This window comes from Rhipicephalus sanguineus, chromosome 1, assembly GCF_013339695.2.
Source record: "Rhipicephalus sanguineus isolate Rsan-2018 chromosome 1, BIME_Rsan_1.4, whole genome shotgun sequence".
NCBI lineage: Eukaryota > Metazoa > Arthropoda > Arachnida > Ixodida > Ixodidae > Rhipicephalus > Rhipicephalus sanguineus.
Genome location: NC_051176.1, coordinates 280,791,148 through 280,818,110, shown reverse-complemented (window position 1 = coordinate 280,818,110; position 26,963 = coordinate 280,791,148). Strand labels below are relative to the sequence as shown.

The 26,963-nt window shown below is 43.1% G+C and overlaps 3 protein-coding genes across 3 annotated transcripts; 1 reads left to right on the top strand and 2 right to left on the bottom strand.

Annotated features, from left to right (window-relative positions):
* Positions 1–3,176: 3,176 nt before the first annotated feature.
* LOC119383033 (glutaredoxin-3-like) lies at positions 3,177–16,373 on the bottom strand. Its single transcript, XM_037651003.2, is given in 11 exon segments — positions 3,177–3,278; positions 5,096–5,228; positions 6,066–6,176; positions 6,960–7,110; positions 9,240–9,329; positions 9,398–9,482; positions 13,361–13,474; positions 15,570–15,644; positions 15,855–15,907; positions 15,910–15,971; positions 16,312–16,373. Coding segments are annotated over 11 exon segments (981 nt in total). The 3' UTR covers positions 3,177–3,233.
* Positions 16,374–16,767: 394 nt separating this feature from the next.
* LOC119379114 (WD repeat-containing protein 70) lies at positions 16,768–18,588 on the top strand. Its single transcript, XM_037648293.2, has one exon. It carries the CDS (start codon positions 16,782–16,784, stop codon positions 18,561–18,563), a length of 1,782 nt encoding a protein of 593 aa, XP_037504221.1. The 5' UTR covers positions 16,768–16,781; the 3' UTR covers positions 18,564–18,588.
* A 6,032-nt stretch (positions 18,589–24,620) lies between these two features.
* Positions 24,621–26,803, bottom strand: LOC119379112 (sec1 family domain-containing protein 1). The gene has a single exon (XM_037648290.2). The coding sequence runs from the start codon at positions 26,611–26,613 to the stop codon at positions 24,727–24,729; it is 1,887 nt and encodes a 628-aa protein (XP_037504218.1). The 5' UTR covers positions 26,614–26,803; the 3' UTR covers positions 24,621–24,726.
* Between the last annotated feature and the right edge of the window lie 160 nt (positions 26,804–26,963).

Sequence of the window (26,963 nt, the reverse complement as noted above, 5' to 3'; positions counted from 1 at the left end):
CAACAAAACATAGTGTCTGCACTGCCTTGTCAAAAGGATGGAAAAGGAGGAAAATTGCAAAAGTGATAAGGGTGTGGTGCAAATGGTGCTACTCAGCCTACTGTGGAAGGCAGGGGCGTAGCCAAGGGGGGGGGTTCAAACCCACCCAGAAATTTTTCAGTTTTGCTTGCGTATATATACACGCACACATACAAATGCACGCACGAACATACATAAAGTATGGTTGAACCCCCCCCCCGAAAAAAATTTCTGGCTACGCCCCTGGTGGAAGGCCTTTCTTTGCTCTGTACCAGACAACAGTTAGGTGTAGCTGGCTTCATGAGAGTATGTGTCAGCAAGCAGCACAACTTTACTGTTCCAGAAAAAAATTTGATGGGCAATTGGTACAAAGTTGGATTTTTAAGTTCTACAAGGTAAAATGCCTATTATGCTGTGTCTGTGTCACTCTTGCCATTAAAAGATTCTTGGCAAGTGAGAAAATGCGTGCAAGGAAAGTACAGGTGGTGACGCCACCTTCAACTTTCTGCACCAACCCATTGTGATGTCATAGATTTTGATGGTGTCTGCTAGCGCCTGCATGATTATCGATATCAATTAATCACAAGGTGTTTTAAGGGAGCCATAGACTTAATATAGCAAGTTTCAGGAAACTTTATTGAGGCAATGTGGCTAAAATAAAAAAATTCTTTCATATACGCGAGGTCACGCCGACATTCAAGTGCTGCTCTTTCAGCACAAAGTCCCCCCCCCCCCCCCCAAAATGAAATTTTGAAACTTCATTTTGTCTTCTAATAACGAGCCTATGATGGTGGAATTAATGATGGTGGAGTTCTCAAATATTATTTTATCAGGATAAACAAATTTACTGTATTGCTTTGGTGTCACTTTAATACTATGGTATTCTGTTCCTCTGTGGAAAGTTGCAAGGCAAGTTAGACCCCTGGATGTAATAGCTGCATTTTGTGGGGGCGTAAAGTAAAACGTTTTTGTATTGAGATTTAAGAGTATGGTTATGTGACACTCGATAGAACCACACTATTGCACAGCACGTTTCATCTTGTTGAATTATTCACATCATTCCAGTGTCGTATTCATGAACACCATAAACTTTCCTGACCTTTTCCTGCATCGAAAGTCATCTCACCGGAATCATTTTCACAAAATGTATCACTATGGCAGCGATTTGAAAAACACCGTTTCATCGACCTTGTTAAATATCGCCAAGGACGGATAATGCTATAAGGTGGGCCTACATCGTGTCACACAAAATTGTACAATGACTCTTTCGTTTCTAGGACAAGCATTGTCTGGAACCATTTTCCCACCTCAATTGCCAGCATAATAGACGACTAAGATTTCAAGATTGCTTTGCAAAATACCTTGTAACCATTTTTTTTTCCTTACTGCAATAGTTATTCCTTTTTTCCCATTCCTTTCTGTAGTGCCTTCGGGCCCTGAAAGTATATTTTATAAATAAATCGGCAAAGTATTCCTCAAGAACGTTTTTCACTTAAATTAAGGAGAAATTAAAAGAGAAATTATAGAGAAATTTAAAGTCACACTTCAAGTTTTGGCTGTTAGGATATATCTTTGCTGCTAATAACCTTGCCTGAGAAAAAGTCGTAAAAATTAATTTTGTTATGGCAAGCTGGTATGAAAACGTCAAGCTCATAGCACCACAAGTCTTTTGGTGTAGCATTCGTAAAGCATGCAGTCATTGAGTGCGTGTTCTTTTTCTTTGTTTTCTTTTTATGTATTGATTTGCTGCTAAAATAACTTGATACTGTAAAATTTAATTCGGTCTTCCATTAGGTGGTTCCAAGTACGAAAATCTCAACATGTGAAATGGGTATTATTAAAGAAGTGTATTGCCACCATGCTTATAATGAGTTTAAAAAAGAATTCCCATAAGATAAGGATAAAAAATGCAATGTCTTGCCTTTGATGACTGAAAATGGATCAGATTCTCGAAATAAGGAAAAATAAAGGTGTTTTCATCATCTAAGTAGCATGGGACATTTCAGCATTCTAGAAAACAAAATTGAATATTAAGCAAGAAAAAAAATTCTTCAAAACAACGCACCCCACCCTTTTCTCTACTGAACAAAAGCGTACGCCTTATAGTGGCAAAGAGGCATGGTATTTGCTGCAAAGCATGTTCATATGCATGCTGCTCAATGTATCGGGCTTATCAGCAGGGAAGTTGACCTACATAAAGAACAAAATGCCAGCTGTACAGCCAACATATCCATTGTTTCTATATCAACTTTGTTGACTGGTTGTATTGCTAGAGGAAGTGGGCTGAAGAATGGGAGGATTTGAATTCGTCTCATGGGTTATCACCCATATTTTATTTCTTGTGTCTATCCAATGACTGATAGGCACTACAGAGTATGGTAGCATCTCGCGAAAATAAAAGAGAAGATAGCAACATTGCACTGTGACCCTCAATTTTTGCAGTAGCACAGGTGCACTAAATAATGTAACTGGTTTCGCTGTTTTACTTCCCAAAGCTGCAGAGTTGCCTTGAAGGGTGCTGTACAAGTAAGTACTGTGCTGGAGGACCACTCTGGCCTAATTTGAACCACTTGAAAAGTAAGCCAATTTTGGTTGCATTCGACCCTATCAGAATGCAAGCCAGTAGTAGTAATCTTTAGTGGGCCCAAAAATAACTATGAAATGCTGAGTGTTTGTACTATACAAAGGCACTTAGCCATTGAGATCAAAAGGTAGGATGGTAAAAATAAAAGTATTTATCATTAAAGAAGGTAACGTGCGCAAACACAGACACGAGTAAAGAGACGTTGTTTGCACACCTTGCCTATTATGATGAATCCTTACCAACTAGCTACGCTTTCTGCCATTCTAAAAATGAAAGGCTTCTACTGCAGTAGTAGTGTTTAGGGGATGTAATCAATCCCCCCTATCCCCCAGCAATTTTGCTGGAAAAATCCATAAAGGCATTGTCCTTGGCATTCTCCTCAATGTTTCTTTGAAACTGATTAATGAGGGAAAGCGGTGAGGGCTACCGTCGTCATGGCACCTGCAGAACCACTTGAGCATGTACTCTAAACGTGGTGACACCAGTCTATTTTTACTGCATAAACATCCGCAGAACATTCATGTCACACATTCACAGAACTATGTACTATTCACAAAAGAATAAGCAAATTCACTGGCCAGGTAGCACAAATGGAGTTTATTCATGTGAAAGAGCATGATGCACTAGGTAGTCATGGATTTAGAGCAGCTTCAAGCTCACCACTCTCTTCCAGTTCCTGCAACAGACACACAACATCTTAGCAGTCTTCATACAATGCACATAATCCTCCTTTTGTGGCATCAAACTATATACCCCCAAGCAGCGGTGTAGCTTTCCCATTTTTTCGGACTCAAAGGTAGCATTGTATTGGAGCAGCGGCACAGAAAATAAATCATCATAGTGATCGGAAGTTTACTTCCACAAGGTTTATCCATGCAGTGTACTACATGTGCAGGATAAATTCAGCCAGTAAATGTGGATGTTAAGGCTTTCGACCCCTGTAGACCAGTTCAATATACTAAAGTGGGGAGTGCACCTCTGCTCCACCCACCCCCACCACACACACGCACACACTGACATCTTTCCCCCAAGTGTAAAACACAAAGTTGTGCTAGTACCTGAAAGCAAGAAAACTTCAACTATGCTGAATACGTTATGTGCGTACAATCTACAGCAGACTCTCAGTAAATGGAAATCTCTTAAACGGAACAACTGCCTCAGACATAATTGATCTTGTATTTGTATTCTGCACACCTGTTCTCTCAGTAAACGGCACTCCTGTTAAATGGAACATATTTTCCTGGTCCCTTCAGGTTCCATTTAATGACAGTATACTTATATTACTCTTGCAGTGCTGGAATTATTGCCTGTATGGAGTTCACAGCCACAGTGCATACAACCAACGCTAGTGTAAGTCCTCAAAATGGAGCTCCTGCACAGCACTCCTATCAGGACTCACTAGAGTTTTTACCCAAATCTGGTATTCCAGTATAAGTAATTGCATTTGTGCAACACGAGGTTACTGCATACCGGTAGTGAAATGTTGTGATGCATTGTTTAACCACAACACCTTATGTGTAGACGTCCTTTCGTGTTCGACGAGGGTTTTAGTTGTGCTCTTCGGCTTGCCCTTTTAAATTGTGCAGTGTCCATTCTCTTTTTTGGGTGTGAAAATATAAGAGTGTATCAGATATTGGAGTTGTCTTATTTCAACCTGCATGCTCATAATACTAGTAGTAGTGTACGTTGCCAATCTTGGCCCTCCTCAGAGGCAGCTAGCTTTTAATTCTAGCTATGTGTGTGACAGCCCCGAAGCAAGTATGCACACCTGCAATATTGCAGAATTATGCACAGCCCACTTTCCTCAGTACCAGTTGCATTACATCTTTCTAGGGTGCTGCGAAGCTGGTCACAGACGCAAACGTACGGAAGAATATCAATTCCCAACAGAACTCTGTGTAGGAGTGAAATCTAGTGAACACTTCCATCAATACCATGAGTACCTTGTGATGAATCCGGCAATATCGCCAAGCTTCTGATACACATGTTCTGTACTACATTGTCCGGAGCTAGGTGCTTACATTTTCCAGTGCCAAGGTTACTGTTAGTGTAGGCCAAATACATTCCACTTTAGTGTAAACTAAGCGAAGAGTATTAGAAACGGCTTCAGTTTGATTTTCACACATTTGAACCCATCTGTTATAAAGCATTTAAGTGATGCTATTTCAGTTCAAATAGGGACAAAAAGTGCAACAGCAAGACATTGTAAAGTCAACAGACACAGCACAGACTACTGAGTCATGTTGTTGCACTGTTCATTCTGCTTCGCTATGCACAAACCAGCCCGGTTCAGTACCCTCCTGTTATTTAGGTTCACCACTCACTCTGGATGACCATTTTTTCACGGAAGCTACCACCTCAGTCCTCCAATTAAAAAATTGCACACACGAGGAGACAAACAGCACATTTTCCACACATGTAACGTCACATATAGAAAAGTACAAGCAAAACTGCACCATGTAAAATGAGATATAAGGCAACTGCTTTGCATACCTTGATTATATCGAGGCCACCAATAAGTGCTCCTTTGACGTACACCTGTGGGTATGTTGGCCAGTTTGAGTACTGCTTGAGACCCTGTCGCACATCTTCATCTGTCAGAATGTCAAAACTGTCAAAGGTGACTCTGGAATGAGTCGTAATTATCACATGAGATGGCTGGATATAAGTCCTGATTTGACGATAAGATGATACAATAAGCACAGTGAGCAATGCTATCAATAAGCACAGTGATGCAATGGCCACCTGGCAAAGATGCCTTAAAAATTTGCACAACCTGGGGTGCAATCGCGGAACGATGCTATTTCCGATTCCATGCCATATTCTATGCTATTCTTATCATCCACCACTCGCGGCTGGCTGATCGCGTTGATAACGCGGACGGACCGTCGTTCTGACCAATGGCCAAGCGCGAAAAGCACGAAAAGCATTGGAATAAGAAATAGAATCGTTCCGCGATAGCACCCCTGGTCGACTTGATAAGTATAGTCACTTAACAGCCACTGAAGCTGCCACACAGCAGTGCTATTTCATTGCAGAGTCAATAGACAAATGGTTCAAAGACCTGCTATATTACCCACATGATGCCAAAACAAAGGAGCCAACAATTAGTGAGGCATGGGAAAACCACCATGACAGGTGGAAGTATTTGCTTTATGCTCAAACACGAGATTCATCATTAAATAAATATAAACCTTGAATTAAATCACGAGTTACTGCGTAGTGAACATCGTGTATAACAACAACTGACGACCTATTGCAACTCTTTCCTCGACAAGAGCCAGAACACCACACATTTTTCACAGGTGCCGTAGCAAGTAGATTAAAAAAAAAAAAAAAAAAACCGGCAAAGTCAGCCTTTCAGTTATTATTCATAGGCTTTAAGCAGTGATGTGGAATATACTTTGAAACAAGACAGAAAATATGGTACAAGACAATGAGCCAAACATCGAGATTGCCGTACTTGTGCTTCTTGAACATCTCCACCAAAGTTCGACTGAAGCCGCACCGAGGAGAGTCAGGTGAGCCTTTCATGAAGACCATGATTGGTGCCTTACTGATGAGCTGCTGCAGTCTGAAATAGTGTCCAGGGATTCCATTCATGCTAAGGAAACTACAGCATTGCAAACTGCAAAGCAATTAACTATGAGAACAACAACATAAATTTTGAGGAAATCTTTTAACCAAACAAATTATCACTCATTTACAGATATCCATGGGGTCTTCCAATGAATTTCAACCTAAAGGTAGTAGAGCTCTGGTCCCAGTTCTAACAAATACTTTGGCACAGATGGTTGCTGCAAAGCGGCCTCATGAAGAAAACACTCCATGCTTGTTGCCAATGTACCACCATGTAATATGTCAAATTAACACGTTATGCATACACACTGGCCTAGCTTTTAACAGATTTTACTTGTGGTGGTTGGAAAAACCTGTCAGTGGCAGAGGTTCTAGTAAGTTTATAACTTCACTGTTACCACCCTCTGTACACCTGCATTTCCTCAGCGTTGCAGGGAAGTGATGTATTAAAGGAATTGATCCAACTACTGAACACAAAGCGGAACTAGTTTGTTGCACTACAATCAAACAGAAGTGCGAAGCAATTTCAAAGCACGGTCATCCTTCAAGCCACTGTGCTCCTCAGGTGATCTGGTGACGCTCGGCAGCTAGTCAGCCATGCGAATTGGCTGAATCCCGAGAATAAGTGCTAATGCATGCAACAGCACAAACTTGATACTATGACAGTAAAATCGCAGAAAGAGCCCAACTTTGCAAACACTGCAAGGGTTGGCAGGTACACGTAATTATCAAGAACTTATCACGAACTGAATTTGATGCCATCAACAAATGTGTTAACCTCTGTGTCAGGTCTCCAGAAGCACACAGGTGGGCCAGCTGTCCTTGTTCATCCAGCCTTTTTATTTTATCAATGCCACCAACAAACTCTCCATTGACAAACAACAGTGGGTAATTGGAAGCTCCCTTGTTTGTCAAACGCTCAATGAGCTCTGAAACAAAGGAAGCATGTACAAGGGAGTAAAACCCCCTCCCCCCTTCAAAAAAAGGAACAAACATCACAAAAACACCAAAATTCATAAATGAAGGTTGAAAATAGACACTGATACATATTAATTTAGGGCTAAATAATGCACATAGTACTTTACACTGCCTTCAGTCACACTGGTGAATATTTACCTGTACACTTGCATGAGAGCCAACATCATAGTTACTTTACCAGATTCGTAGCGGCTATCTTACCAGTTGTCATATGCAAAATTTTTGTCTTGTTTCATTCTGTAAGCAGTGCACACTTAACCCGTCGAGGGATTACGCTGTACATGTATGGCATCACCTAACAGACACCAAAGGGTTTTTGCTGTACATGTACGACATTTTCTGCATGTTTAAAGCACGAGCCTTTTTCGATCATTTCTCTTGCTTAGCATGTGCTGCCACACTTCAGGAATACGTGAAATTTTTTCATGCGCCGATGTCTCTCCGTTGTTTTTCTTTTTCTTTCTAAAGCGGTGTGCTGGCTTTTGCTTGTGCACCCGAGCGTGTGCGCGCACAGTGCAGCTAGTTTTGGTTTTGTCCTTTGGGTGGTTATCGCTTCTCGCGCCCGCAAAGCTGACGGCTGTCTGGTTTCTAATCTCTCAAAGGGTGACCACTTGTTACTCTCTCATTTATTGCTCCCCAGGCCGTGATTACATCTGTTTCTGTGCAGCACTAAATTACACAAACTTGATGCCATGGTTGCGTTTCCTGTTTTGGGGACTCAGAAAAACTAACTCCGTCTCGTTGGCAATAAGACGAAAGATTATTATAGCTTTTTCACTCGTTTTGCTTTCTGGACGGGCGCACAACCATACAGTTTTCTTCCGTGTGCTCACTCACGCAGTTCACTTATGCTATGGAAGTGCGCACCAGTTGCTCTGCTGCTAGTGAGTCGAGCAGCGATTCTTCCCATGTGGACTATTCCCCAAGTGTATTTTTGTATGTCTGTGAGTTGTGTTTAATACAATGCATAATTTTTATGTATAAAAAATCGTATAAGTGTGTTTTTTTTTTATTTTGCTTGATGTTACTCACTAATAAATCATGTGTATGTAACAACAAAAATGATTTTTTTTGCCACTTTACGGTCATGCAAAAAATTTTAGACAATTTTTTTCTTAAATCGAATCGTCTGAAGAATTTAATTGAGCAATAAAAAAATACACGTTTTCGGAGTGCATTTCGCAAAAGAAATCGACCCTCAAAGGGTTAAAGAATGAAACAAAATATTATTTCATGACTTGAGAGGGTGTACACCTTAGTTTCACTGGTAGCATTTGTGAAGAAGTAAAAAAGTAGGTCCCCCCCTCCATGGGGCAAATTTTAAAACTTCCATCTAGTGAAAATTGTGGTACAATGTGTGTGCATTTCATACATGAAACGAAATGACTAGAAAGATAAACTTTGCCATAAATTAAGACAATAGCATAACTGGTGCGTGTAGGAAGTTTCAGCCTTTTGGGTTAGCCATGTCATCTAAAAGGATGGAAATGTTATCTGGACTACAGTTTATGCTATGTTAGTAGTTTTTTTTTTCTATGTCCAAACCTCTCAACATCATATATATACTGGTCAGGTGAACTTAAAGATGGTATCATTTGTGAAAAATACTCCACCTGCAGTATGAAAACTATTCGTTTAGTAATTTGACAAAGTGTCAAGAATGCACAGCTCCTGGATGGTGGCCCAATGTGCAAGGAAGATCTAAGCCCAAGTTTGCTTTTGCCACCATAAACAATCTTATAAATTATTTTCAATAATTAAAGAACGTCGACCAGGCATGGGTGGCTGATCTTCACTGAAACCAGCCATCTGCAATAGACACTGTTTGTCTCAGTAGCTTGCACAGTCGAACACAGGATTACAGTCCTACTTGTCAAATTTATGCACCAAATTATGTATATTTCTGAGCGTTAAACTGCGTGATGTGTGCCCTTTTCAAATTTTCGCTTCTGTGACTTTTGGCCCCCCAGTATTTTGGACAGCATCTGAACATTGGGAGCCAGTGCAGTACAAAGCCCACACCCCCCCACCCCCACCGCCCATAGTTATGCAGAAAAACTACAATATAGAGGTGCCTTACGCTGCCGAAGTACTGAGTCTGTGGTCACGTCAAAATGCTGGAACTCAAGGCCAGCTTTTTGTAGCAAAGCCACTGCATCTGAGCTGTCACCTGCAAACATAAGATCCAATACCAGGTGCTCAAAAAGGGTTCTGGACACTTTTGCCAGCACACCATACCTTTAGCAGGTGCATTTTTGCTTCCCTCCATGAAAAGCACACAAGGAGCCTGGGCTGTGATGGCCTGCAGCCTCTGCATTAGCTCCTACAGGAGAAATTTTTACAAAAACCGATTTCAAGTCCAGGTGTGAAGGCTCAATTGAAAGCACAAGTAAGGGCTAACTAGAATGGATTCTTTCATTTTTACTTTCAGAATGCCATTTGCCTCTGCAGCTGAATTACAAGACTGACATTACTGGCACATGTCACAATATGCATTCAGACAACGTATTGAAACTTGATAGTCTAATTACTAGAGAGCACATATTTTACTAATGTGACTAAGTCAATCAAATCTCAAGGTGCGCCTTTTACTAGAATTCATGACTGGCACCAGCTGAAGATACCCATCCCCAAAAATGTTGCTTTGAAGTATGTATATTGGCATCCTACTTAAGCGCAGGTGCACCTTGGAGGCTCTATTTTTATCAATATTAAACATAATTCATATAACTTATCAATAATAAAAAACTTATTCTATCTTCAATTGGTTTAGAGTTTTGTAATGTCTTACCTGGTTATTTTTCATTTCCCACTGAAAGGGGAGAATGAATGGCCTCTCGCGCAAGATTTATATTTAGTTATCACCTAGAAGATTGTTATAAGCTAATCTAGTTTAAAATAACTTGCCTTAGATTTGTAACTATTCTCAGTTTTTTATAACTCTCAGTTTTTTACAATGCATTCAATGTTAGGTTGTATTTACTCCGCAGCAAGCTGGGAAAATATGAGAACGTTCAATGCCGTAGAAAATTCGTAATTGAATTTTATATACTAGTAGTATTGCACTGAAACTGTACAGCAGACTCACAGCCCTAACGAATGACAAAAATGAACGCCATTCTGTATGGTCAATAGACAATGTCCAAATTGCACTCCCAGCAACTATTTGCACACAGTAAAGGAAGCCAATCTCAACGATAATCATTTTGTGCACTGCCGGAAACACAGCATGGTCACCATGTTTTGGTTACCCCCTATACAACATGGCGTGCACATGGTTTCATTTTTGCACGCACTAGTACATTTCAGTGGTCTGCCACAACTTTCGCAGGCATCTTCTCGTTTATGCTGTTTTAATTGTGTGCGTTAATGAAAGTCAACCGAGATCGTAGGGGCGAGGACAGGCTCAGCGGGCGCAACAAGAATGCAATGCTGGATGTGCGCGTATCGTTTAATGCATGACAGAGAAGTTCCTGGTGCGGTAGCTGTCGAACTGAAATATAATAAAATCATAGACCGATAGTCGTGGCAATAACTCGCATGTTGAAGGAATGCCTGTCAAAACACAAGCATCCAAGGCACCGGACTGGCTCCACTGCGGCGCACGCATCCTGCTCCCCGCCATCCATGCAAGAGATACTAAAGGGACGATCGAGCCAGCCCCTATAGACCCCCCCCCCCCCATGTGAGAAGAAAAAATACGCCCAGGTACTGGGCCGAAGCATCGCAGTCGGCGAGCGCACGAACATAAAACCAATAAAACGTTGGAAGCGTATGCTGCACGCAGCAAGGCGCTCCCTCCCAAGGGTAGAACCAAAGTGTAACTTGGATGAAACAAAGCGAAAACCAGGATGCACCATATACCGTAAAAACTGGAATATAGGTCGAATTTAAAAAAAAAAAAAACGCGATGAAAAGTCGACCCTCGTCTTATATACCGGTCATTGGCAGAAAAAAATGTGGAAGTCTCGCAACAATGGGTAGCTGAAGTCAGACGGACTGCAGTGCACCCCGAACTGGAAACGCTACTCACAGAGTTCGTCCGGGAGTTGCGTTGAAGGTCGCTACCCGTGACAGCAGAGTGCATCAGCGTGAAAGCTCTCGAGATAGCACACGACTCTGGGCTCACGAGGGCGCGCTTCAAGGGCTCGCCATCGTGGGTGCGCCGATTTATGAAGCGGAAGGGCTTTGTGCTGCGGCGGCGTGCTTCCGTGTGCCAAAAACTGCCCGAAGATTTCGATCACAAGCTGGTCGAGTATCAGCGCTTCGTCATACAGCTTCGTCGACAGCGTTGCTACATGATGGGACACATGGGCAATGCTGACGAAACTCCGATCTGGTTTGATATGCCCTCGAACACGACTGTGACCGCTAAAGGATCAAAGCAAGTGAAGCTCTTGACAATGGGCAACGAGCATTCGCGATTTACAGTGATGCTCGCGTGCACAGCCGATGGAAAGAAGCTGCCCCCTTATATCATTTTCAAGAGAAAAGGGCTACCGAAAGAAGACTTTCCTCGGGATGTGATCGTGAGAGCGAACGAAAAAGGGTTCATGAATGGGTCCCTCATGCTCGAATGGATCCAGCTCATGTAGAATCGGTGACCCGGTGCGCTTTTTCAGTGACCAAGTACGTTGGTCCTCAACTCATTTCGAGGCCACCTCACGGCCGATGTAAAGGGAGCCCTGTCCGATGTCAAGACGGATCTTGTCGTGATCCTTGGGGGACTAACATCAATCCTCCAGCCACTGGACGTAGTGCTCAACAAACCCTTTAAAGGTCGCGTGCGCGAGCTCTACAATGAGTGGATGCTGGGTGACAATCCCAAGACCCCCGCTGGCCACCTATGACGTCCACCTCTCGCGACCGTTTGTGGCTGGGTGTCGTCAGCATGGAAATCTCTCCCGGAAGAGATGGTGCGCAAGTCTTTTCGCAAATGCTGCATCAGCAACACATTGGATGGAACGGAGGACGATGTACTCTGGGACGTTACTAGTGACAAGCAGGCGTCGTCAGACTCAAGTTCGGACGAGTCCGAGTGACAGCACTTTGTGGCCTTCTGGCGTTTAACTACATATCAGTGTCCAAATAAAAAGAAATGTCACCACAGTGCAGCTGGTTGTGTCGCGCATTTATCAAGGTAAGGGTGTGCCGCGATACTTTGCGATTTTTTAAAATTTCTTTTTTGGACATTCAAAGTTTGGAGGGTCGACCTATATTCCGGTTTTTACGGTAGTCACGTGACAAGCGCGCGGCCTCACACGGTCGCCCATCCGCCCTGCTCTGCATGATGTGCTGCGTGCGTGCGCCTGTTCAATGCCGTGGAGCATTTACACAAGGAACGTTGTTCCCTCAGCCGTTCCTACGTAAACGTAACGAGTTACCGTTACAGTTCCACCGATCCTGGACGGAATGGTGGTGTTCCTCCATTTCTCACAAAAGGAACTAGTTCTTGGAACGTCGTTCCTTGGAACGCCGTTCCGTACAACACTGTTTCAGACATGGTTCCACCAATTTCAATAATCTCAGACATTGAAATGTGAAGACTTTTTTTTGTAGCTTACAAGTTTAGGATATTTTTACTGAGTGCGGTGAAGCCATGCTTTAGGATGTTTTGGTGTCATGTTGTGTGCTACCTTTTGGTACCAGATTAATTTTTCTGTGCTGCTATTCAGCATAATTTGCTAAAATACCTATGGCTCAATAGCAAATTTATTTATCTTCTCAATTATATTTATTGTATTGCTGTGTTTTATAAATTTGTAGAGGGAAAAAATATAACCGTGTAACCTGATGGAATAATGCAGTTTTCACTGGGCAGACAAAAAAATTTGTAACTCATACACTTTTTGAGCTAGATCATTCAATAATATAGAAAGCTGTTGAGCAAATATTTTGTATGTCTCAGATTATTTTTCGTTTCTTTTTTCTTTCATGTTGGGGGCATAACATTAAAAATGTTCTATGCAATGTTCAATAAATCGTTTTTCATAATTATTCTTGCATATTATACTTTAATATGAACTTTTAGAAAAAATAGCATTAAAAAGTACAATCACTTATCTTCATATTGATATATAATATTACACTGTATTTATAATATTATTCATAAAAAAATAATTACTAAAATATACAAAATGTGGCCAATTTTCTCACAGTCACGAATTAACATCTGTGCTTTTGAGAAATAAGTCCACTCACCCGGTTCTCAGCAGCCGCAAGTGGTGGCATCTCCACTCGTACTTTCAGTGCCTTCAGTTTGCGCACCAGTTCCATTACATTCACGCCTTCTACCCTGTCAACATCCTTTCCATTCTGCATTTGGATAAGAGGCAGTCATCAGCGTAAATCATGTCTATGTTGTAATGCTTTATGTCGAATTCCAATGGCAGAGTCGGAGCAGCCGATGGACTCTGCGAGCGAGCACTCGACTGTGGCCTAGAGCAACGCCTCCAAATCCGCGATTGGAACACAACCCGCGCCGCGGGAGCAAGCATGGGAGCAAGAAGGAAGCGGAAGTGCTTGGGTTGCCCAGAATACCTTGCGTGTAGTTATTCCATCCTGCTAATTCCGCTGTCGAATTCCCGCTCGTACGTGGCAGTTTCAGCATCGCTGTCACTATTCGATGAATCGCTCATGCAGGAACTGGAGTTTTCTGACAGCGGCAGTGCCCCCAAGCAAGCAAACGTGTTAAAGGAAGTACGTCACGCCGAGTTCCGGTCGACTCCACCGATTTTGGCGGAGTAACTTTTCCTGCTCCACAGAGTGACTCCCGCTCTGAATCCACTCCGACTCTCCCATTGGAATGCTTGACTCCCGCCCTCACTCTGCCATTGGAACACACTTGCTCCAGAAGGAGCAGCAAAGCTTGCTCCGACTGCGCCATTGGAATTCAACATTAGACATGTAAACCTCATCCATTTTCATCTTGCTACATTAAATATTCATATTTTTAACAGACTAACAGTAATACTTACTAGGCAATGCAAAATTAAAAAGTGGGATGGTAGCATAGCACCCTCCCTGCCACTTATGTTACTGAAGCCTTACTAAAAAATGACACCCTAAGGAATGCTCTATTGATTACGGGGTGACCAGACACAATTGCAAAAGTAAGCTTACTTGATTAAAACACATCTTGGCTGGAACAAAGACAAAACACATCATGAGCATTTTCTCTGTGCCTCTCATCTTTGTTCCAGTTGTGCTGCATTTAAACCAAGCATGAAAAAAAACAAATCGGGAGTTTTACTGCAACACTAATAAGCTGATCGCTATCTCAGAACAAGACCAAATAAGCCATACAGAGTGTCACAATGATGGCCTACTACAAAAAACTCATTTCAATGTTGCTTTCAGCCTGCATAATAATGCACTCTGTCTAAAACAATCGTTCTTTCACGCTCTTGGAAAAATTACAAAATCTTGTTAGAAACTGGCTCCTACAAGAAGCGTAACACAGAGCTAAGCAATGTTAATGACAATTAGAGACCAAAGTTTAAATAGATGCTGTAGTGAGCTGTAGTGATGACCAGTACTTTGCTGGAATGGAGTAGAGAAATATTAGTCAATTTGAATATCTCTGAAGTAAGGTGGCAAATTGGGCTAGTTGGAACATACTCAACATGTTCAGCGCAAGACCAAATAAGCCATACAGATTGCCACAATGATGGCCTACTACAAAAAACTCAGCGCCTGTGTCGTGCCCCTTCCTTGTGTTTTCGTGTTCTTTTTTGCGCTGAACATGTTGAATATCTCGTTGTAGCAATATACTCATTTCTAAAAGTGTAATCAACAATGCTTGCTAAGGTGAGAAATGTCATCAAATAAAATGCTTTCAGTGAGTGCTTTCAGTGTAGGTGCCACTACCTTATACTGTGCACCTTTCTTTCGCAGATTTTCCTCGCTTGTACTGTATGAATTGCTGTCTTCGAACAACATAGCGTGTTACTTTAAAAGCATGCATAAAAGCATGCATAAAGGTTATGTAATATTTAATTCACAGCATTTGCCTCTTATCTGAAGTCGTATTAGACTATGAAAAACTGCAAAGCATTACAGTTGCCCACAATCTAAAAGGGGTGTAATTAGACTGGCACGGGCACAAGTGGTGTTTTGGGCAGAGCAGTTTCACTGGCACGGTCCAATTACAGGCCTCAAACAGCGTGATAAAGCTTCTACGGGTGTGTGAATGTCACGTCCGTGGATAGCTGAAGCAATGTGCAAAAAGTTCAACTGCAATGAGAAAGCCAATTTTGAGCTTGCATCAGAATCATCGTATTAAACTTGTGTTAAATGCCACGTTTTCTTGCAACGCACAACTCAGTATTCATAGGGTTAAGCAAAAGAACTACAACAAAATGTAGCCTTCTGTTAGGTTTGGCAGCATTTACTTCCGATTTCAACCCACCAGAAGGATGACAAATGTTGGCACTGAGGTGACTTTATACTTCAGGCTTACATCCTTGGCTTGCTCAGCATCGACCTGCACAGAAATCAATGTAGACTTCTGAAAACGCACATAATCAGGTCAAGCAAGGCCGAATAGACGTGTCCAGATTACAAATAGGCTTATAATCCGACATAAGCACAGCATGTACGACAAATTAGCCTTCACAGCACATACAACGCTGCTTTATGCATGTAAACACACATTTTTCATTTTAAAAAATATTTCCAGAAACTAGACCTTCACCTTGCAGAACCTTGTCAGCGCCAGATCGTCGTCTTTCGCAAGATCGGGCAATAATCATCCACCTGCTTACACTGAGGCGACCAGCTCGCATGGAAGTACAGGGCGAGTAACTTGTCCCTAAGAAAGAGAAAATAAGTGTTGCATGCAAAGTAGAGGCAATATCTTTTATGACAATCGGTTGGGCAAAATGTGAGGGCCGTCACAACAGTATTTAGAGCGTATTTGGGTAATGACTACGACCGCCTAATGCGGAGAAGGAGACGGTGTGTGAACGGCTTACAGTAAAACAGAAGAGCACTATTTATCCGAGGTGACATCGTCACCATTATGGCCTGCAAAGCGTTCAACAGACTTGTAGCATAGAAGAAACGTAATGAGCACACAAATACCCAGTTCATTACAGAAACAACCAAATTTCTTCAAGAAAACAAAGGCCAACCGTTGCGAGACAACGTACTTCGCTTCGGTAATTGCATCCTGAAGTTCTTTAGCGGTTGATATCGCACTCTGAACGGACATCGTTCTAAGGCTCGCTTTGTGAGGCCACGTAAGAAAAATATTCTTGCAGATATCACGCCACCACAAATATTTGCAGAGCTATGTTTACAGCTTCGATGCACGCATCCATGCACACAACAAACCCAACTGCGAGATCCGCTGGATCGGCGGCGTGGCTATGGTTTGGCGAAGTTTGGCGCTTGACTGGCTTGGGCGCTTGGGCTGTTTTTTATCGAAATAAATAACGTTCCAGTAAAAGCAGTATTATATGTGCTTGCATAATTTGCAGAACTTTTATTGTACAAAAACAAGTAATTAATATAATAATTCTATTACTGAAACAACGTGCCATCTTTTAGGCAGGTATCAATCTCAGCCCAAAGCCATTTAAAGCCAAATTGGCCAAATGCTCTTCATGCCAATTTCAAAATGGCAGCGTCGAGTGAAGGTGCGCTTCCCAACTCGAGCAAGAAAGCTCGCGTGTTTGACTTAAACGCCATTTTCGAGGAAGCTAGGAAAACGGCAATAAGTAGGAGCAAAGATGCAAAACTCACCGAAGACCCGAAACCGTGCACCAGCCAGCCTGAAAGTAATGCCGAAGCTCCAAGGGAGAAGGATCCTGCGCCGGACGGCGAACCGAGTGATGAAGGCAGCGGAGACGAACTGGTGGGACCTCCGATTTCGCTGTCAGCTCAGACTAAAGACGACAGATTTGACTCAGAGGACGATGATGAGGAGGAATGTGAGAGTACTGCTGCATATCGGCCTATTCCGGTGAAAGAGGACATTACGTTGCGGCACGGCACAAAGATTGTGTCAGCGTTGGCTCTGGATCCTAATGGAGCACGTCTTGTAACTGGCGGGTATGACTTTGATATCACTCTGTTCGATTTCGCCGGCATGGATTCGTCCCTGCAGCCGTTCCGCTCGCTCCGCCCTTGCGAGTGTCACCAGATCCGAAATTTAGAATACAGCTGCACGGGCGACTCGTTCCTCGTGGTGTCCGGAAACGCCCAGGCGAAAGTGCTGGATCGGGACGGATTCGAGGTGATGGAGTGCGTTAAGGGAGACCAGTATATAACTGACATGGCTCGAACCAAAGGTCATGTGGCTATGCTGAATTACGGTTGCTGGCATCCGCGCAGCCGCGAGGACTTCCTCACTTGTGCCAACGACGGCACACTGCGGTTGTGGAATGTGGACAAACCCAACTGCCACAAGGCGTTGGTCAAGACTAAGCAACAAGGCGGTCTCCGAGCAATACCGTCTACGTGCCGCTTCAGCAGGGACGGCCAACTAATGGTCGCTGGCTGCCAGGATGGCTCGCTCCAGTTTTGGGACCAGCGACGCACCTTAGTGCACCCGAGTCACACGGTACGCGAGGCTCACCGGCGGAGCATTGACGTGACTTGCGTAGCATTTGCCCAGGATGGCCGCCAGCTTGCCACGCGATCCTGCGACGACACGATGAAGCTGTGGGACCTTCGCGCATTGCGGCCGTCGGCTTTGCACACGTTTGCAGACCTCGACAACTTGTACCCTGCCACGGACTGCGGCTTCAGCCCAGATGATCGGCTCATCTACACAGCCACATCGAAGAGCTCTGGCGACGGTCAGCTAGTGTTTTTTGAGCGCGATACATTGCAGGAAGTGATGCGACTTCGACTGCCATCGCCAGTGGCCAGAGTCATCTGGCACGCCCGGCTTAATCAACTTTTGGCTGGGCTGGCATGCGGTGAAGTGCGCCTTCTGTACGATACAGCGTACAGCCACCATGGCGCACTGTTATGTGTGGCCAAGGCTTCTCGGGCCAAACCTTCACCGCAGGGGCTCACCCAAGCGCAAGTGCTGACACCGCATGCGCTGCCACTGTTCCGAGAAGAGCGGCCACGAAGTACGCGCAAGCGGTTGGAGAAGGCGCGAAAGGACCCCGTGTTGTCTCAAAGGCCTGATCTTCCTGTGACAGGCCCTGGCCAAGGAGGCCGCATTGCTTCAGCAGGAAACACACTCTCTTCCTATATTGTGCGCAACCTGGGTACCACGAAGCGTGTTGATGACAATGTGGACCCACGTGAGGCTATTTTGAAGTATGCCAAAGAAGCAGCTGAAAACCCTTACTGGGTGACACCTGCTTATGCTGCAACACAGCCCAAGCCAGTCTTCCAAGAGAATGACGAACCAACACCTGCCAAAAAGACAAAGCAAGTGTAGTTCCTTCCGACCCTTAACAGTGTGCGGAGCCTTAGTTTGAACGTTATAACAGAAAAAGGCTGTTTCTGTTGCCTGATCTGTACTAGTGATTTTAAATGCATTGTACAAGACACTCTTACTGAAAACTTTGGACTTTTCACTGATTTATCATGCTCAACATACTGCTGTATGTTTGTATATTACAACACTGTAAAAGCGTAACCCCATTTGATGGCATATTAACTGCAGCATCATATCATCTGCAAAGTGTGCATTCATAAATTCATGTTGTAAACATATTTGCTTGAGTTCATCTGCATTGCTTGTACATATTCAAGGTGGTGTGAGAGTCAGCATGGAGAAGCTTGCCAAGTCTTTTAGAAAGAACACTTGAGTACCAAGCTACATCATAGATGTGTGTAGTGCAGCATTCTAACAGTTTTTAGTTTTTTTTTTCTTTTTACATACGCTACACAGAGGAGCTGGGCTTTGTTTGGGAATGCATGCATATTTTCTGGTGCAGGTATTTGCTGTGTGTACAGTTCGGTAGTCCTCTTGCAGCAAATTTTTCTGTATATATTACTGTTTTAGGAAGAGATAATTGACAACCACCTACTTGTAGCTTCAGCTGATGGCTGCTTATATCAGGAAAATTATTAACTGTAAATATGAACACCACATTGTGGCATAAGTAAGTGCCGAGTTAAAACGCTTGTGCAACATAAAACACAACTGTTGTGGTGTTTGGCACTAAAAGTAGAAAACTCTAAGAATTGCCCAGTCTTAGCAGCACTTCCTCACTGAATATGCTCTGTACCACCAATGTTAGGGTACATTCAGCTGGGCACCACTGTACTGTGACTCCGATTGCAACAATGGGGAGCCTGCTCTTGATTTGAGCCAGAGAACGCACGTCTGAGCCAAACGTGCAGCCGCACACCAGAGCAATCGGAGGCCGAAAGAAGAAACGCATTACTGCAGCTTCCGTTGGAAACAGATGAGGCGTGGGAGTTGCATGGTCAGATGTCGATTGTGCTCTGACGTCAAAGTGAGAGCACGTCGGAACGCTCCGAGTTGGAGCATGGTGCTCTGAAAGAACCAGCCAAACGTTGTGCGCATTGCCGGAGTGCTTGAAAACGACCATTCAAATGTACCATTAGTTTTTTTTTCTCATGCATTTCAGCATAACTTTCGTTAAAACATTTGCACACAGGTGCAAATCAGATTTGACAGCCACCATTTGCACATTTTCTGGCACAGGTAAGCAGTGCACATTTGCAGGCACAATGTAAAAGAAGACAATAAACGATCATAATTGTACTAATGGCCGAGCATTATGATCATTGCATGTAGTGCCCTGGACTGGCTTCTGTACATATGAATGCCATTATAATTGGGAAAGCCACAGTTGCTTTTGCAAATACATGGCAGTTGCTGTGATGCAAATGAATATTGCCTGTGAGAATTTTGCTTGAATTTACGCTGCTTCAATACGTTGGCACTATAAGTCAGCACTCATGAAGTGGCATTGCAGCTGCTTTTTATGAGAATCGATGTAGCTAGTTTGCTGGTGACAATTTTCTTCTTTAGCAGTTGGTGAATTTAAGGGCACGGTGCAGAACCACGGATACAGAATAATGTGATAATGCAGGACAAAATAAGGGGACACACACACAATGTGTTTAAGTTCTGCACTGTGTTTTTACACTCTTCTGTTTACAAAAATGCTGCACCAACCAGCCCCATTCATCATACCCCTACAGTGCCGATTTTTCTGCAAATGCGTAGCCTTAATGCACAAGTTTAAGTGTGCTGCTTTTGTTGGTCATCAATAGAAAAAAATATTTGTAAAAAAACATCATCATTGAAGTACTTTTAACTTTGACTATGGCGTGTAGAATTCATGATATTGCAGATATGTAAATAAAAGCCTGGGGTAATGGTTTTTAGTCTACGTGTAAAAACACGTAGCAGTAAGGGTAAGAAATAAGTTGGTCTAGCTGGTTTCTGTTGAAATTCATGCTTACTAGTGCAACAATCGACAAAGGCTACATACGTAAATAACAAATGCTAGACATTAAACTAAAGAATAGTGTATTCCTTAGTTGAAAGTCGCATACATCCCTTATGTCTTTAACTTGCATGCTTTTGTGCTAGTAAAACTGAATTTTAATATGTAGTAAATGCTAGCATCAATCAAGGAGCCATATAAACTGCATGGACTCCCTTGAGGAAAATCGAGGGTGAGCAACACAGTGCCTTGATACTAGGACCCAGCAAAGATTGACTATCAGAATAGCGCATATAAGAAGAAATATCACTGAAGCAAATATAACATTTCTCCAGTGAAAGAACTGCCGTTGCGTATTGCGAATGTTGACTGAGACATAATAATATAGTGACAAAGGATGTACGGAGAAGCTGTGGTTTTATACTGTACAGTTCCCACAAAATGAAATGTGAAAATTGAAGGCTAAGTAATGCACATACTATCATTTCCAGTGTCTACAATTCGTGTCATATCAGCGTGATTTTGACTCGAACATTTACATCAGAGTCAACATTACCTTCAGTGGCCAGATTTGCACCAACACTATGCATTTATCACGAGCAATTGCTCATAGCAGTCGCCATACTAAAAAAAATTGTCACGTTTTAGTCTGCGGGTGTACCTTTGTCCCTTCAGAAGTGCATTTTTGACATGTACTGCTATGAGCAAAAGTATAGAGACTGCGCACACCACAATTTTTTTTTTCACAGCCTAGGAATGCAGGCAGAAATCAAGTGGTACAACCTATAGGCACCTGTTTGGGCAATGTAATGTCTTGAGACAGTTCCGTGTTGCACAAATATGCTAGAAGAAATTTAAATTTCATTCTGATGCCATAACTTCTAAAATTTAGCTCCCTACAGCATTCAGAAAGTACTACTAAATTCTAGGGGTGTGCGAATATTCAAAAATTTTGAATAACAAATCGAATAGCACTCTATTCGATTTGGAACTCAAATCAAATAGTGCATCTTAGAAATGCTGAATATTTTTCGAATAATACGTACCAATGAAGAAACCTCAAAGGAACAAGATGTCGGAACAAAGAGGGGTAACGTTTCTTGTTTTGAGCATCGAATTACCTAGATGCATGCAGCCCAAGGTTTTACGGGACTATCAACGCTATATTGATCACGGAGGTGTTTTTCCATAAAACTCCAGTGTCACTTCGGTGACAGAGTCCTCAATCCACTGTCTTCATGACACTCATGAATATTGTTTAATATTTATATATCACTTTAATTAAAAACTGTTGACAAAGTGCCATACTGAATACTGTATGAATGAAGGAAGGGAATTTTTGAGGGCTCACTTCTTTGTTTGACACAGCCTTAATGCAAGCCAGCAGATAATGAAGTGTATTGTAGTAATTGTGATGTAGATGTGAAGAAAAAGTGGACGAAAAGACATCTTGCCGCCGGCAGGGACTGAGTCTGCAACCTTTGGATCAACCAAAGGTTGCAGGTTCGGACCCTGCCGGCGGCAAGTTGTCTTTTTGTCCACTTTACTTTCTTCCCATCTACATCACAATTACTACAATACACTTAAAACAGTACAAGTAACGTCCCCTATATACTTTCCTTGGCTTCTTTATCTGCTGGTTTTCACTACTGAATACTGTAGTCATTGCTGTATTTCAATGTGCAGTTACAAAATATCTCTAAGGCTCTAGTTGCTGCTGTATACGAGCTTGCCTCAGTTTTCATAATTGTGGTATGTTTTTGCCGGTTACAAGTGATCGTAATGTTCCTTTGTTAAAGCTTGTGAATATTTGTTTCAAAGAGAATGTTGTAAAATTCTTGGGCTGTTTCTAAAATGGTTACATTACTGTTCTAGGTTGCTTTGAAAATGGGTAGCCTTACTTTTTGAAAGCTATTCCAATAGTAGTCGATTCGTATTCAATTCGGTGTCATCGCTATTCGATTCCTGTTCGTTTCTGTCCTAAAATACACTATTAGCACACCCCTACTAAATCCACGTTCAATAATTTGCCACCCCACATATGCAGGAATGACGGCTAACAAAAGGGGCGGCCAGGTTACTTGCGAAATTAGAATCCGAGCACCAACAGTAGCCCTCGAGGAACCCCCACCAAGTGACATCCTCGATAAAAAGAAAGAGGAGAATGGCAAAAGTACAGCTATATACCTCTGGAACTTACCGGAGAAGAGGCACAAGATTGGCTTCAAGTACAAACCAACACGCACACCAACCTACAGATAAAACACCACGTAAACACCGCAATGTATGCGGGCACCTGTCCAGGTGCAGGGAGAGACAATACGCTTGCTAAGGTTAGGTGGCCATGCAAATTGTGGCTTCAGGAAATCAATTATCCCCTTTTGGGGACAACATCTTGAAGACTGAAGTGGGAGACCTGGCTTGCAAGCAAGGACCGGACAGTTCAGCTGGCTCTGTTCGACCAGACGCAGCAAGCCGCAAAGTCCAGTGGAGCCCTGGACCGAGGACCCCAGCCACTTGCCCATAAACCCTACAACTGACACAGTTTATGCTTCTATGACAGCTGCTACTTCACACTGTACAACTGAATAAGTCATTTTGCGAACCTTCCAGTACATACATCTCTGAAACTCAAGACATGCACTTTATAGCCTCGTGGTGGACTTCATATTTCTATAATGGGACTTCATATTTCTAGGAGGCCGGAAGAACCCCTGCGACTAGGCCCTCAGGAGGTCCTCATTACTTGCGCAAAGCCTCTGTAAGGAGCATAATACTCTTCTGTCAGAGGTATCACAATAGGAGGAACCGGTGCATCCTTTCATGGAATTAAATAGGATTCCCCACTTCATAACATAAAATGGAAAAACAGAAAGTTATTACCAACGTAGTCAAGTGCTGTATAGCTTACAGCAAATGTGAAATGCTGATTTTATCAGTAATTGAAATGTTTCACCATTTGTGCTTTGTCATAAGTGAACTTCCATATGCTTAGCTCAATCTATCCAGTAACAACACTATGACAATTTTGTTTGCCAAATATTTACTACTGCAAGTATTAGTCTGCTTTTCTTCATGCTACAAGAAGGCACGAAGTGCACTGGAAAACACAATGCATCAGCTGTGCTAATTACCTCATTATGATGCAGTGGGGTGAGAAATTACTTAAGACAGGAAAGAGGGTGTTCACACACTTTCCTGTCCTGGTTTTAGTTTACTTTTTCTTTTGGTTCCCATGCCCTGTAATAAATATGAATAAAATATTCCAGCAACAAGTACTGATACATCAAATGACCTCCTTCAGGTATATAAGGCTGCATATGACTGTCTGCCTACCCAAAGTTTTCTATTCCTGGTTTACAGGGGTACTCGCTTTGCTATAGTACATTCCTAAAAAACAATTTCTGAGCATTTGGAAAAAAATTTCTTTAGAAAATACAATGTGCAGTAACCAAATTAATTGATGCTGCTACTTGGGTCCAGTAAAGCATAAACAACTTAAACTAACATTTATTCATGCATATCATGAACACCACCTTAAAACCTGCAGCAGTTATTTGTATTGAATGAGGTCACTTGAACTTGCACACAGCACAAATTTCTTAAGAAATTGTTTCTCGGCGAGTTGGTGAATACTTGATGACATCTTCATTTTAGTGCTAAAAAAGACAAACATGACAGATGACAAGACAAGCGCTTGTCTTGTTGTCTCTGATGTGTTTGTCTTTTCTAGCGCTAAAATAAAGACGTCATCAAGCACAAATTTTGTATTTTTTATGATGATGCAGTCAACACTCCAAAGATTCCCCAAGATAACATGCAAACATCCTGTACAGAACTGAATGAAGTTGTTTAGCACAATTATCTCGTAGACAAGACCGGCCTTCAGTCCTCCTTTTTACAAAGAATAGATGTAAGCGCTGCCATTAATACCAAAACACTATATAACATTTCTCACTCAAGTATTTGGTTGACGATATTTTGCATGAAGAAATATTAAAAAATAAATAAATAACCATGCAAGCAATGAGGCTACTTTTAAAACTCAGTGACTGGGTTTCCCATGATTTCATAACACCAGTGGCTTTATTTGCCTTTTGTGCCCAGAGCTACAAGTTTGGTTCCTGGCTTGACTTGCAACATGATGTGGTCACAAGTGACACCAGGCATAGATTACTTAATTTCGGCCCCAAGCTGGGACAACTGCTCCAGAAATTGAGCAGCATTGGCAAGCTGTGTACAACCATAAACAACTTTCTTTGATTTGCCCTTTGTGTAGTCCAGCAGGTTCTGGTACTCAATATAATTGCCACCCCCCAAAACAAACACAACTGCCTCCTGGAATGGTGCTTGGACACGTGGTTCAGCCCGTCCAAGAAGTTTCGGGTCCAAATACCGGAAGTCATCAGTTTCAGGCAACGATTTTAACTCCATCAGGGCATCCACGAGCCGTGTGATGGGAAGTTTGTGCTTCTTAACAACCAGGTTCTTGACACCTTCCATAACAAATTGTGAGCCCTGGCTCATCAACTTGGAGAACATGCCCACAGTGCGAGGCCCACCGCCATAGGAGCCCACCGGTTGTGGAGCTGTGACACGGGTATAGTCCTTCCAGCGACGCAAGTAACGCAGAGGATTCAGGTCACAACCGGCTCGTTGCAAGGCATCCTCGTACTCCAGGGCTCCATCGAGTCCGAGCACATATGCTATTAAGATTAACCTCAGCTTGTCTTCTGCTGTGCCCGCCTCTGGGTCATTGATCAGGTCTAGAAGGGAACGATCCAACGCCTGCCTGCCAAGCAATTTTTCCTCAGTCTCAAAATACAGATCAAGTTTTCGAGCCTTGATGTGTTCAAGGATTGCAGTGGCTATGCTGGTGTGCATATCAATGAGCCGCTTCCGTTCAAGTAGTTCTGGTAGTGAGCTGACGGCAGACGTCAACTTTGCTGTGTTGTCAGAGAGCATGGTGATAGCTTCGTCTGTTCGGTCACCTTCCAAACCCATGGCTGCCTTAAGTTTTTTGACCTCATCTTCCTGTGCACGGTACGCTTCTAGTTCTTCTTGCACCGCTTCAGCCACAGTGGGAAATGGGCTTCCTTTGTGCTGCTGCCAGAACTTGTCCGCTTGAGTCAAATCAAATGTCTTTGTCTTTTTTCTTGGCTTGGCACCCACATGCTCAGCTGATGGGGATAACGTGACAGGTTCTTCCAAGCTGACACGGTTCAAGCTCAGGCCTAGCACGTCATGTGCCAGGGCCTGGTAAGTCCAAGTGTGGTGCAATGGTGTTGCCATGTCCATGTTGCGATCAAGCACGACTAACAGAGGCCTTTGAAAACTGAACTGGCCACTGCCATGAGCGGAATCCAAAAATAGGCTGTTTCGAGAGTCTCGAAGATTCTCGCGCATCCTCTTGTCAAGTTTCTCTGCAACCATTTCGGCAGCGTTTCCTTTGGGGCAACGGATAATCGGAACTGTACCTAGCGTTGCAAAAACAGAAAACAGACAGTCGACAATGTTATCCATGATTGACTCAATTTCAGTGTCCTTCACGTCGCCGCGGTTGATGGCGTAATATGAAACAGTATGGCGATCGTTGTGTTTCAGTAAGAACAGATCATTTTCCAGGGTGATGAAGTTGAGGTACTGGTCAAACACTTTCGACACGTTGGCGACCGAGTTCGCTTGCAGAGCCGCTGAAGCCAGATCTTCAAGGTGTTGGCGCGACACGGGTGACACGAAGTTCAGGTAATACTGGTCGTACAACTCATTTCGAAAGTCCTGAGATATCCGCGTAATGTTTTCGTCAGTGGGCGCAACGAAGTAAATTGCAGGCACCTCCGGTATGGGGTCTCGGTCCGAGTGCAGGAGCATGTGCAAGGTGATGCCCATGTCACGTAGCTCTTTCACGGAGAGAAGAGGCGATATTATGTCTTGTCCACAACGATCGTACACCAAAAGTTTCCAGACAGGCTCCGAAAAGGAGCCTTTTGGTTGAGGAACGTTAAAGTTGAGCATCTGCTTCAGCGCAGCGATCTGCTTATCACGTATGTTGAGAGACATGACTGACACTGCAGCCTTACGCGACGGCGGTTCTTTATGACGTGGAAACTAAGCTCACATTCTACGATAACTCACCACTCCAAGAAAAATTACCGGCTACTTCAAACACGGCAAACGACGAGAGGAAACCTCTCCCGAAACTCTTGTGACGTTGACGTGAACAGCGAGCATGCGCGTCGCCACTTGCAATGCAAACGATGTCGGTGGCGCTTCGACTGGCGTTGCCCTAGTTGTTCCATGAGAGCAACGCCTTTCGCTTTGACGACCCTGTGAGTGTGGTGACTTCGACCCAGCCGAACTCGTTATCGTAGGAATTAATTTTATCCGCACCTATTCAACTATGGAAGCAG